The sequence below is a fragment of the Dermacentor albipictus genome, chromosome 3 (genome assembly GCF_038994185.2).
Source record: "Dermacentor albipictus isolate Rhodes 1998 colony chromosome 3, USDA_Dalb.pri_finalv2, whole genome shotgun sequence".
Classification (NCBI taxonomy): domain Eukaryota; kingdom Metazoa; phylum Arthropoda; class Arachnida; order Ixodida; family Ixodidae; genus Dermacentor; species Dermacentor albipictus.
The window spans coordinates 181,167,518-181,180,872 of NC_091823.1; the positions used below are offsets into that span (position 1 = coordinate 181,167,518).

The 13,355-nt window shown below is 41.5% G+C and overlaps 1 protein-coding gene across 4 annotated transcripts; it reads left to right on the forward strand.

The window, feature by feature from the left end:
* The first annotated feature begins 274 nt into the window (after positions 1-274).
* Positions 275-11,955, forward strand: LOC135916720 (uncharacterized). Of its 4 annotated transcripts, none has more exons than XM_070534840.1 (10): positions 275-485; positions 2,859-3,051; positions 3,126-3,323; positions 3,419-3,466; positions 4,947-5,015; positions 6,119-6,166; positions 7,231-7,433; positions 8,068-8,227; positions 8,937-9,076; positions 9,767-11,955. In XM_070534840.1, the coding sequence occupies exons 1-9, from the start codon at positions 369-371 to the stop codon at positions 8,999-9,001; spliced, it is 1,101 nt and encodes a 366-aa protein (XP_070390941.1). In that variant the 5' UTR covers positions 275-368; the 3' UTR covers positions 9,002-9,076; positions 9,767-11,955. The 4 variants fall into 4 exon arrangements, with proteins under 4 accessions (XP_070390941.1, XP_065306239.1, XP_070390942.1 ...); XM_065450167.2 differs by having other exon boundaries at positions 4,965-5,015; XM_070534841.1 differs by lacking the exon at positions 6,119-6,166 and having other exon boundaries at positions 4,965-5,015.
* The last annotated feature ends 1,400 nt before the right edge of the window (positions 11,956-13,355 follow it).

Consider the following 13,355-nt stretch of genomic DNA (forward strand, 5'->3'; position numbering starts at 1 on the left):
GTTGCATTGCGAGTGATAGTGGCGTCAACGCCCCCTGTAGCGATGGGCGCTTAAAAGAAATGCATTTGTTAATAATAATAAAATTAAACTTGTATTTTCTTAACTCGTCAAGAATGTATAAAATTGTCTAGGAATTTTATTTTCGTTGAATGAATCTAACTGTGTCTCGTTTGAATTAAAAAACGCGTTTTTCTTTCCCAATGTTTGTTCCCTCCAAACATAGTCGCGCTTCAATCGCTTCTCCCATAACCCCCCATGCTGATGTCGGTGACAATCTGTACTGAACCGCTTTTCGCCCGAAGCTTCGCGACCTATTTGGATCGACCTTGGACCCGGCGCCTACAGTTGGTTCCTTATTCTTTGGCTATATGAGCAGCATTGTTGCTTCTGTAGTTTGTCATAGGTTTTGCTGCTGCGTACGTTGGCCTCGAACAGGTGTTCTGTGGTACCGTTCGGTGGCGTGCGAAGAGCTCTCTTGCAAAGATGTGAGTATTCCTTTCTTACCTTCATCCGATTAAGGTTCGATTTTCGAAAAAGAGTTTGCGCGCGCTTGGTATAGTTTCCATATTGTCTTTTGTTTGGTGACGCCCGCGCCACGCATTTAGGCGCGAAGTGTATTTATTCTATGTCGCGTTCTGTTGAACTGTACGTCTCCGAAAAAGCGTGTCGAGAGGCGAAGAAATCTTTGGCGCTTCTTGAGTGCTCAAGCGAGCACCCGTTGCAGGATCAACGCCCGCAAGAACAGCCGCCGAAGCAAGTAGCCGGAGTTCCCCGCGAACTGACGCCGTCATTTGCGATGCAGTGGACAGCGGCGAGCATCGGCGTGCCGATTTTCATACACGCTCACTAGAAACATATGCTGTCGACACCGCTTCCTATGCGGTTGTTCAAAGCAGCCCACTTTCTGCGAATCCTGTCGACAAGGAGGAGACACACAGTGCTGACAAAGCCATCACGGAAGGCAACTTTCGAGAAAAATTGCGAATGTGAGCTGTTCAACACAATATCAAAAGAAGGGCAGTTACAGATTTACTGAAGTTGTTACGAAGCCATCCCTCTTTAGCAGAACTACCCGAAGATGGTCGTACTCTTCTCCGCACACCGCGCCAAGCGCAAGAGAGGTGCGGGTTAACACCGTTAGAGCCCGGGGAATATTGCCATTTTGGGCTTAAAGCTGGGCTGCTACGCATACTGTGTCATGTCGAACACCCGCCTTCTGTGATCCCCTTGTCGTTCAACATAGACGGTCTTCCGTTATCGAAAAGTTCGAAAATGCAGTTGTGGCCTATTCAGTGTATTGCCCACGCCTGTGGCGATGGAACACCGTTTCTTGTTGGTGCCTTTGCCGGGCTGTCAAAGCCAGCATCCTCGAGGGAGTTTCTGAGGCCATTCGTTGTAGAGTTGCAAGAATTGATTTCGGAAGGTGTTGCTGTAGATGGCAGTGTTGTTCAAGTAAGTGTGAAGGCCATCATTTGTGATGCTCCTGCACGAGCCTTTGTAATGGCAACTAAAGGGCATGGTGGCTATAGTGGCTGCCCAAAATGTACTGTGGAGGGGACTTTTATGAACGGAAAAGTTGTGTTTCTTGAAATGGACTGCCTCCTACGCACAAACATTAGTTTCAGTGAACAACATGATAGTGAACATCACAAAGGGGATTCCATTCTCCTAGATTTGCCAATTGACTGTGTGGATGATGTACCCCTGGACTACGTGCACCTTGTGTTGCTAGGTGTAGTTAAGAAGCTTCTGACGTTTTGGACTTCAGGACCACTACCTGTACGCTTTGGGCCACTCCAACGTCAAACATTCAATGAAAAGAGCAGCCTTGCGCGAGCTTCTGTTCCCAGTGAGTTTCATCGCAAACCACGAGGTCTTGATGAATTAGATCGCTGGAAGGCTGTTGAATTCAGGCTTTTTATTTTTTACACTGACCCATTTATCCTTAAATTTTGTTTGACAGAACGCCTGTACCAGCACTTCCTCGTCCTTCATACCTCTCTCTCGGTACTTGCTAATCCGCAGCTCTGTCGCCAACATGCTGTGTTTGCTGGAGAACTCCTGCGTTGCTTTGTCAGAGACTTTCGTGATTTTTATGGAGATGAGCACGTTTCCTTCAATGTGCACTGCCTAATACACCTTTTTGCCGATGTTAAAAGATATGGGCATTTAGATTCCTTTAGTGCATTTCCCTTTGAGAATCATATGCAGACAATCAAGCGACAGCTGCGAAAACATGGCAAGCCACTGCAGCAATTGTACAACCACTTGGTGGAGTCCCAGTCTGAAGCAAACATCGTCCATCCATTGGATGAGAAGCCCGCACTGCTCCGTCAACATACACACGGTTTGCTCCTGCCGGGGTACTGTCCTCCTCAGTACAAGATGCTATCATTTAGGGAGTTCACTATTTCTCTAAGTGACAAGGACTGCTGCTTTTTGCAAAATGGACATGTTGTTTTGGCTAAAAACATTGCCCACTTGAAGGCCTCAAATGAACCATGCATTATTGGTCCAGAATTCCTAGTTAAAGAAGACTGGTACACCGTACCCTTCAGTTCATCCAGACTTTGCATCTGTGTTTTATCTTCCCTATCTCATCCTAAAATATGGCATGTACGCAACTTGCAAAAAATGGTGATGTTCCCTTTCCGTAACAAGTATATAGTGTTGCCACAGCTGCATACTGCCTAGAAACCAGACATTGCACCTGTGTAGGAGATTTTAGTCTCATTGTTACTACAAGTAGCTTCTGTTATACATGGTTAGTGCATTTTGAGTGCTACTGCTATTGTGTGAATGCAGCCATTATTAAGACATGATCGTAAAAAAACTCTAAGCATAGTTTTCTTTTCTAGATGGCGTATGCAATCATTGAGTTTTTGGCCCTGCAAGAAGTTGAAGTGGTACCATCAACATGGATAAAAGGGAATCGGTGTGCCTGGCCACCAGAGCACATTAAAGGAGACAAGATTGTCGCAATGGTAAAAAAAGCAGCAATGCCGGATGCTTCTTGGAAATGCTTTGAGGTGTCTGTAAAGGGGTTGTTTGGTATGTACCAGTCGCTAGCTGTGGAGTTTTGTGTAAAAATACAAGTACTCACAGGGGGTGTTCTTACATCTCAGGAACCTATGAGTTGGCAAGGAGAAAGCTCAACCAAAGTGAACGGGACTCAGATTTGAACACAGACTCAGATGTTCCACGGAAGAGATCAAGGAAACCACCTCAGCCATGGTCAGACTCTGATGACTCCGAGGCATCACAAACACCAGCTAAAACGCAACGAAAAGGAGCAGTGCCTGTTCCTAGGAATTTCCCACTGGGTAAACTTTCTCGTCATTCTGTAGGTGGCACAGGGCAGCTCCCCTCTTTGTAATAAATTGTAAGTAGTATAATATTTTGTATATTGATCTCCCAGGACTGGCCTCTGCTGAATGTGGAGAACAATCTGAAGGCTGCAGTGAAAGTAAGAAGCTTCATTTTTTTTTCTATTTACTAACAACATGCCGGCAACATTTGTTTAAAATATAGCTCCCAGTGCTGTTGGCCAGTACAAGCTGTATCTGCCTGTGTTCAATGCACGTTTTATCTTATTCGTGTACTGCATCCTTTTTTTTATCACTCTTTAAGTATGCCAAAATGCCCCAACGAACTTGCCCATTTTGCTGCCTTAAATTCCTCTCACTTATTTTGTGTGTGTGTATGTGTGGTAAAGCACTCTGATCTGGTCCGTGGGTATTGCAGCTACCCAACTGGCGGAAGGCAATCTGTGCTACAAATAAGTACATGCAGGCACGCACAAATAAGACCACGCTGAGAAAAGGAGAGGATCAATTATGGGGAGGCATGGTCTGAGCTGGCAGAGTACCCCATCTGTTCTTTCTTCTCTCTCGCTTTACGAAAGAATCTTGGCTATGCCACCGGCCTTTAAGGTGTCTCTCTTTTGTGCTAAGAGCTTATGGTCATGTAGTGTAAGAGAATTAAGTAATTAAATCCAATGAAGAAAATTTGCAAAAAGTTATGGCCTTTGTTTACTTTCCTTGGCTACTGTTGGGGTCAAATGAAAGCAAACATCGGAGTGCGTGGTGGAAGCATAACTTAAGGTATAGTTCACGCCGTTCAGTCATTGCCATTGACAGACATGCACATCGTTCGACCGCACTGCGTGATGATGCTACCCGCATGCTGCAATACTTTCATGTTTCTTTCATTTGAAAGTGAAAAGAGGCGACTTTGCAGTAATGATGAGGTGCACACTATAGCAGGCGCATTGCTCTTCACGTTTCATTTGATGCCCATAGCCCGTAATGTTTTGCCGCACCATGCAATAATACCCACCTCATACTGGGGCATTATAGCTTCTGTTTTCTTCATTTCTTTTCTCGCTTTCAAATAATAGAGAACTAGAACAGAAAAAAATTGCAATATAGGGGGAGCATAATTGTGCAGTATAGTCAAACGGGGGGTGTGCCTGTTAAAGGTGATGACTGGACAATGCACACTATACCTTCAGTTGTGATTCTGCCGCGCGCTCCGCTGATCGCGTTTCATTTGACCTCAGTAGTACAGCAAACCACCATTTGCTGCACCTTGAGGGCCCAGTGTAGATGTTGCTTAATAACAGTACTTGATTGAAGTGGCAAGTAGCAAAAATATAAAGTATAAGCAAACTTTCAGAAGAATTGATGTTCAGCCGTGCTCGTAGACATACGTACTTGGTATATTTTAAGTGCAGTGACAGAACGTGGACAGGCACATACACACACAAGAAGACATCAACAAAGGCTTGGTGACTGATAAGCATATAGGCATGAATATGTGCACCTCTTTCTAATAAAAGCCTTGTGGAAGTTAGTCTGTGTGTCTACTTGGGCTTGACCCTGTTCTGTCACCACACTTGCCTTATTACATGGCACGATTGCAGATTTTAGTACAGCTGTGAGCAGGTCTTGTTGCTTATGCAGGTGATTTTCAGGAATTGGCATCACTTTGTGAGAAGGACACCTCTGGTGTGGGTAAGTATCTTTTGTCTTTGAGCTTGTTGTCAATGCTTATGTAATGCCAGTGCATGGTTGCAGCTGCATATGTACCATCCCACAGTACACACAAGAAGTTCATTTTTTGTCTTGGCTAGAAGCATTAAATAATATTTAATTGGAGAGGAACACTTCATTATATTTCTATGTTGTAGCTGTGAACTACAAGACCAGAAAGATAGGGAACTGTGCAGTAACTAATCTTGGAGAACTAAGAGATAAATTTTTCTTTAATAATAAACTGTCATGAGCTATTCTAGGTTCTTTGTGATACTTGTTTCCCCTTATTTATCACTTAGAAATGTTCGTTCTGGTTGTCACTATGTATGCAAGCATATTCACTTTAAATGAGTGTATAAGTTATCATTATCAAAATTGTTTAAAGATCACAGAAGTCAGGTGAGTTCACAAGAGGTAAATAAGGCACATCAAGAATTGGGACAGCCAGATAATTGTTACATATTGATGGGACTAGATTGAAATGTTGTCCCAGAAGAGTTTATAAGTTGTAGTGCTGAAGGCATTATCATACATTTATTCTGCTCTTCATCTATATGCAATCTAAAGCTACTCAGTTTGTCTAAACATATTATTCATTTTTTTTGTCACTGACAACACTTATTGCACCATCATTCAACTCTAGCCTGTCACCTTGCCAGATAATATATGTAAACTTTGTTTAGTATTGTATTTTTTGTAAACCAGAATAGTGTTTACAGAACGAACTGACGCAGACACAAAGGGATGACAACACTTTGTACACCACCTTGTTAACATCCCCCAAAGAGGGTATTGCAGTAATAATAAAGTGATTCTTAAGTGCCTCTGGAGAAAGCATGCTGAAAAGATGTTGAACTCATATGTTTACTTATTATTGGTCATTCACTAGTATTACAATTCATCATTATATTACAAGTTAAATGTAGAATACATTATGGTAACAAAAAGTTGCTTGTGACCCTACATGAAAGTTACGCGATAATTTGCATTTTCTTCTGGGGCTATTTTATGCATAGAAGTAAGGACTTTGTATGCTGTGTGCATAATTCTCAGAGCAATGTAGTTGAAATTTCTTATTCTAGGTCAAGAACGCTCGCGTCCATTTGACTCATCACCCGCGAGAGATCAAGGTAACTCATTGATAAACACTTTTGTATAAAAAGGAAAATATGGGGGATGATCGTGTAAACCAGTCAAGAGTGAGTAAAATGTTTGTTCTAAAGGAATCTTCCAAAAAGAGGAGTCATTCCAAACTAACAATTATCTAACAAAATTACTTTAAACGGCCGCAAAACATGTATGTTGACAGGTGGTAAAAACGGTAAAATATGTTACACTTTCGTTCTAGAAAGTAAACACCGATTTGGATACAGTAGGTTCACCAAAAGTCTCTTGTAGACTAAATTGTGCATTGGGAGCTTATGTGAACGGAGCACATGAGACTAGCAATGATTCCTGTAAAGGTATGTTCGGTGTTAAAGAGGGTTGTTTGAGCCTTTGGTTTTGCTGTTTACTGTATTCAATTTTCCTTTTGTGACATGCATAACATTAATTTTGGATTGGTGCTGCTGTTAGTAAATACCTCATTATTATTCAGTTAAGGTGCTTAACGAGGTGCCGCTATATTAATAATATAGGGAAATTATTTTCAATTGTGCACGCAAACAAGATTTCCTAAGGCTGATGCATGCTGTACCACTTGTGTGAAAGAACTTGTTTATTGTATCTTTGTCCTTACATCCTAGTCGAAGGACGCTGAACAGCAGTAAGCTGCAATATTTAATATTTTTAGGTAACATTGTTTCTGCTTGGAATGCCAGGCTACAGAACCTAAATTAACACAGAAAGCTGGGTGAGTTGGTGACTGAACATATTCCTAGGGATGCACAGTGCAACCCGGACGAAGGACAAAAGGAAGTATGCTCAGACGAAAGGAAGCGCACTTGTATCGTCCACTTCCTTTTGTCCTTCGTCCGGGCTGCGCTGACCACCCCTAGGAATATCTACAGAACCTGACACTTTGCGGACAAGTTAGCTTGATGCGGAACACCATTTTTAATATAAGGCGTATTGCTGCAGCATTTGGTAATTGCCTTTGTGCCATGAGTTTATTTGATACCCTTCTTGTGTAGCGGATAGTGCAATACTATCTAGCATGTTTTGTTGCATTATGCTTTCGTCTTTCTGTTTGCAGACTTCAAGCAACACGTTCTTAGGCTTCTCAACATCATCCGATTTACACAGCAGCAACATGGAGAGATGCTTAACAAATTATGTGAAGTACTGCCAGCCCACGCAGTGATTACAACGTTGCCACTTATTGACAAGCCATTTGATTCCTTGGAGAGGCTGTTAGCCTTCAGTGAGCAGCTTGACAAAGAAAAAGTTGCAGTACTGGTAAGTATCACCATGCATCTTTTAAATTGAAATGTGGGCTCCAATAGTCAAAACTGATGGTAGTTCCCGGGAAAATGACAAATTGAAGCAATTCTCTGCTATTATGGTTTGTGTGCGTGTGTGTGTGTGTGTGTAGTTGAGATAGTATGCAATTTTTTTTGATTAGCATAGGAAGTTTTAATACAGTATATATATCAAAATATCTTATTGTATGTGCTCAAGAAATAGAGAATAATGTGAGTTATAGCCTTACCATTTTCTACAGCTTTTTCCAGTAGTCTGGGCAGTTTATTGTGTATTGGCTAGAACAATAAACAATCAGTGCTATAAACAACTTGTATGATGCCACGATTTTACTTGCTGGCTCTGAACACAGGTGTATTGCTAAAAGGGCCATGTCTATAGGGTGCGCACCCTAATTGAGGGTGCACAAGAATTCAAAGATATTTCAGCACTGATAACAGATGAGCTTCTACTTGAGAACCTGCAAAGTACTTTTGTCAAGATATTCTTTCATGACAAAGTATGCAAGCTGTTCTTTCAGTGGTGTGTAACAAATTCTAGGTTGTAAAAGATTAAGATAACCATGTGTGGTCCACACTGCATTTTCTTCAAGTTCCCTGTCATCTTGCAGGTGCGTGAGCTCGTGCAACTTGGCGGAAAGAATGCAAACGCTGCAACCAAGCGCATGTTGGCACCCCTTTTACCTGACAAGCTGGCTTCAAAGTTCTCTTGGGTTGGAAGAAAAAACAAACTCAATTTCTCAAACCTCAAAGCTTCAAGTGCAATCATCGGTAAGCCTGATACTGTGTTTTCTTCTGCTGATAAAGCGAAATTTGAGACAGTTGCAACACTGCCCTGCTATTTCACATGGTTATGGGTACTTTAGGAAACTAATCGGAGCATGTGCACTCATTGTGTCCTGCTTCGTGACCAATTTTTCTAAGCAGCTCGCTGTGTGCAAGCACTTCATAGTCATTGTTTATTATTCCTCTTGAGTGCATTTCTGTTAAGTGCTTGCATTGTTTCGTGAGTTTGTTTCAACTGTTATGCTATGTCTGAAATTCGAGCTGCGGCAACTGCCAACACGACTCATTTGTGGCCAACTACTGCTAAACATAGCTCTGACTTGGCACATGTTCTTCCTTAGCAGCATCACTTCCTCATATGCCTTTGAGAAATAATAGTCCAGCAGTAGGATACGATTTATGTCAACTTTGTTCGGTACATAGTTCAAATACTGCGCACTAAACACGTTACACAAAACTGACCATCAATGCAATACATATGCAAATTTTGAGCGCTAATGGGAATATGAGATTTCCTTCGCAATGCGGCATTCGGTACATACTGTTACATGAATACAGATGAAAACAACTTGTCTTGGCTTTACAAGATGCATTGTGGTTTGTCAATGCTGGCAGCATTCTTGTACATGTGTTGACACTGTTGAAGAAAATGTGGTTACTACACTAACAATATATATATGTTGGTGGATTTCAGCTGCTGCAACACAGTTTCCGCAGGAACCACAACGATTGTTGAAGATGCCATCAAGTCATGGCTAAGACATGCGCCAGAAAGGGCATCAGCAGGTGCCCTGAAACAACAGCCTGCAGCATCCATTGAAGACTCAAATGAAGGTAAATTTTTTAATGGAACTATTGCAGTAGTCTTCATCGGCCTCTCACAAGAGCTCGTAATCTGAGGTGCGACCTTCAACTCAGTGTTATATGCCACTATGAAGTCCTACGGTGCCTCGAATTCAAATGAATTCCTTATTTTTTCTTTGGACGTGTTTTATTCTGTAGAAGGTGCGCACAGTTTGAATACAGGTGATAGCTGGTGTGAACCTCCTGCCCGACCTGCAGCCTTCTACGCACAATTTTCTTTGCCTTGGTTAGGTGATAGTGAGCATACGCACAGGGAGTCATAAGAACATATGTGCCTTGCAGGGGAGTATATTGATACGCATTATATATAGCGTGTGGAATAAGGTGGGGGTATAGAGGGAAGATTGCATAAGGTGTGTGCCTAGTAGTCAGCAGGGTTGGCAGTGTGGCCTTGAATACAGTGTACGTTGACACCTTGAAGCTAGGTTTTGCGCTGTAATTATGTGTTTGTATCACCTCACAGGCTTTCATTGCCTTGTGAACCTTTTGGAGTTCCTAATGGCCATGAATGAGTCTATGCTTTTAGGTACTAACTCATTATGGGAGCAGATGCAACACAAACAAGACCAAAGGAAGAACATGTTACAGGTGCAATTGTTTTACTGAATGTTGTATACTGGCAACAAGTAAAAATGGATTTCCTTCCTGTCTTCCCGTCAGATGCTGAATGAGTACCCTCCTTGCCAACTGTACTCCAATCCCTTGGCACTGCCATGGGATCAGCGTGCCCGATTACAGCAGCTACCAAGTACCCGAATGTCTTCACAGCAGCACTGAGTTACTTTTACTCTTCGTATTTGAGCATTGTCTTTTTCCTACATTTTTTTTTCTACTGATGCTGTTACCGTAAAATCATTCCATGTCGAACTCCGTGGAAAACTCCGCCATTTCTGATTTTTTTATTAAAGAATTGTCTCGCTAGGTATAAAGAGATGAGCTCACAAAATTTCTTGGGTGAAATATTTTGTAAACGAGAGGGCCACATAAATTTCATGTCTAAAATTTCTTAAAATATTTTTTTAGGAATTCCAGCTTTCTTTAGAAAAAGTGTACAATATTAGATCCAAATAAAATTTCAAAAGATGGTATGCTTTAGGTGCAGGTCTAACGTAGTAGTTCCATGTTTTCCTAAGCTACCATTTCTGTGTAATTTATCGAATTTGGTCGTTTTTAATTTTGTAAGGGAAGAAAAGTTTTGTTTATGCAAATCTCCTTCAATGAAAGCATAAGTTTATCTAACGAAAAGTGCATGTCTTACAACAATGCGCAAAACATTAAAACTATGGCTGTGCTTTTTCTAACGCCTGGATTTGCGCCATTCAATGAACTTTAAATTGAATGTCGAAAAATTACTTTCACCTAAAATATTGCGGGACTGCATTCCATTTCTTTAAACCTAGTAGAAACTCAATTTTTTTAGAGAAGGATGCATTGCTGTGGATTGACCCTAACAATCTCGCATTGCTGCACTCATGCTGTTCATTCAACTGATGTATCGCTGTTATTTTCTAGTTATTCTGTTTATTCATTGCTGTGTAAAAAGCTCAACCTCATTGCTATCACTCTGCAGATTACTTTTAATGCATACCCATTGTAGGTTCTTGTGATTAATGCTTCTTGCCACAAGAAACGACAGATTTTTTTTCTTCTTCAGAGCTCTAGTGGTTAGTAGTAGACAAAATTGAGGTACTGATTTGTGTGCTTGCTTTTTCATAAGCAGTATGTCGTGTCAGTGCTCATTATACAGGAAACACATTCATGTCTTTGATACTGATTCATTTCTCAGAGTTTTTGGCTTTTTCACCTGCAACAAGCTCTAGTCAGTAGTGGTTTTAGTCATAACAAGTCGTTGTTTTGTTTATGCTACAAGCTACAAATTGAGGTACAAATTTGTTTCTCTTTCTTTAAATGCGCTAAGCAATGTGTGATCAGTGCTCATTATCCAGGGAACACTTTCATGTGCTTGAGAAGATTTATTTCTTTGAGCTTTCAGCTTCATTAACCTATAGCAGGCTCTGATCTGTAGCAGTTCTAGTCATAACACGTGATTTTGTTCTCTCTATTAAGCTCTGATCATTTTGTTGTGGGCAAATTAAGATAGAAATTTGTATGTTTCCGTTCTTCGTGTATTAAGCAACACAGTGTGTTCAAGTTTCATGTTCTTAATAGGTTGATTTTTTGGAGCTCTTAGCTTTATCTTTCACCCGCGAGCTTATTATTCAATCACATTCATTCTCTTCATATAGATTTAATTATCTGGTCGTTCAGCCTTGTTAATTCTATTTTATTCTTTGCTGTTGTTGATGTCAGTAGTTCCCTCAGCAATTTTTCAACCCACACTGTACTCATGTGTGGACTGGTGTTGGTGTGCTTAGTGGTGGTTGCGTTTAAGCATTTTTAAAATTTGGCCTGGATGATCACACATGCTTTTTTGGTTACTTCCATTGCAATTTTTGTGTTGCAGTTGGACATATTCAATTGTATTTTGGAGAGAACTAACACTTGTGGTGTGGTGCCTCAGCTGTCTTAGTATACATTTAATTGCTTTTGCCTTGTATTCTCAGCCTGAAAAGTGTTTGGTGCTGTCTAGTTTTGTTCTTGTTAGTAATTTTGCTTGCAAATTTCATGTTGATGTCATATTTCATGTAACAAAAATGACGGTGACCTAATAAGTAGCATTGGCTGTAGGCCACTTGTGTTGTTTGAGCTGCACCTTTTTATGTTTTCCATCACATTCAGGGAATGACAGCTCGAACCAGTATTTCTAGTCATCTTATATAGCTTTTGTAACAATATTTGCAAAGTATTTTTCAATACTGTTACTCTGCTCCGATCAAACATTTTGATATTTTGTTGCAATAAAATAGTTTGACAAGATTTGTTGATTATGCATTGAGCTTTGTTCATGTTCAGTGCACTGGTGAACAAACCACTCGCTGTGGGATGCACAACGATTTTATTTTACATATGGTATTTTTGCATGGCTGGCTCAGTAGTAGTAGCAGGTTGTTACTGAAGTTGCAGCTTTACCGAAATACACAGGCTTTCAGGTATGGTTAATTTTTCTTTGGAACTGCCTTGTATCCTTTGGCAAAGGTTCGCTTCCAGTGCAGTGCGCTAGACCTCGACCTTCACTAAGCCATATGGTACAGTACATGCGACGGGCCCTGCTGATGAAGCACAGCAGGCTGATAAGCCTTGCTTTTCAATTCTTTGTACACAGGGCAATAAATTTCAGCCACTACTCGCATAAGTGCAGCCTCACTATCGTCAAGGAGATTCATAGATTGCCGGCATAGCTTACACAAAACTTCACTAGGGGTTTAAAAGGAATATTCCTGTGGCCATCCTGCACTCAAGAACATACTGTTTAGAAAATCTAGTGGTCATTTTCCTTGGGCAAACGTATTTCTGAACGTCCAGTGGAAATCCCACAATTGAACGTATCGTCCTTCGGACATCCACTGGTCATTTCGCTTTTGAAATGTTTACTTCTGAACATCCAGCGGACATCCTGCACACTATATGTCCTAAAAGTATACTACTCGGGACATCCACTGGACATTTGTTAAAGGAAAAGCTTATTTTCAAATGTCCTATGGACGTCCGAATATTTGATTTTGACGTACGACGGATGTTCGTTGGATGTGCCATTCTCTTGCGTCGGACGATCCTACGGACATCCGTAGTACATCATCGGGACTTCTAGGGATGTCCGACGGACATCAGAATATCCTTTGTGGGACATCCTTTGGACATGCACTGGATATCTGTGGTCCAATGGGTACTCATGGCAGGTCTCTTTTCCATTGCCGCCACCCATGAGTATAATTCAGCCTCTCTGACTTTCCGCTTGACCTTCTTTGTTGCTGTGTTGCCCACCCCACAGGCCGCATACTTGCTGGTAAGCGTCCTAGTTCTTTTCCTCCACTGTGAATCAATGTTTTGCCTGTACAGGTACCTGAACACTCTCCCAGCCCATTTACTTTCTTCCATATTTCTCAGCCGTTCTTCATACTCAATTTTGCTGCGAGCTTCCCTCAATTCAAAACTAGTCCAGCCCATATCCCCCTGCGGAAGACGACGAAGTTTCCCTGCTAAGGTGGCTGCTCACCGCTCTTGTGAAAAATCTCGCCTTCCGCGTAAATACGTTCCATACATCAAGAGATTGGACCCCAAGACATCTGAGGACACCCCGGACGCTCATGCGCAGTCTGGTTTTCTGACATTCAGCGAATGTCACTCCATC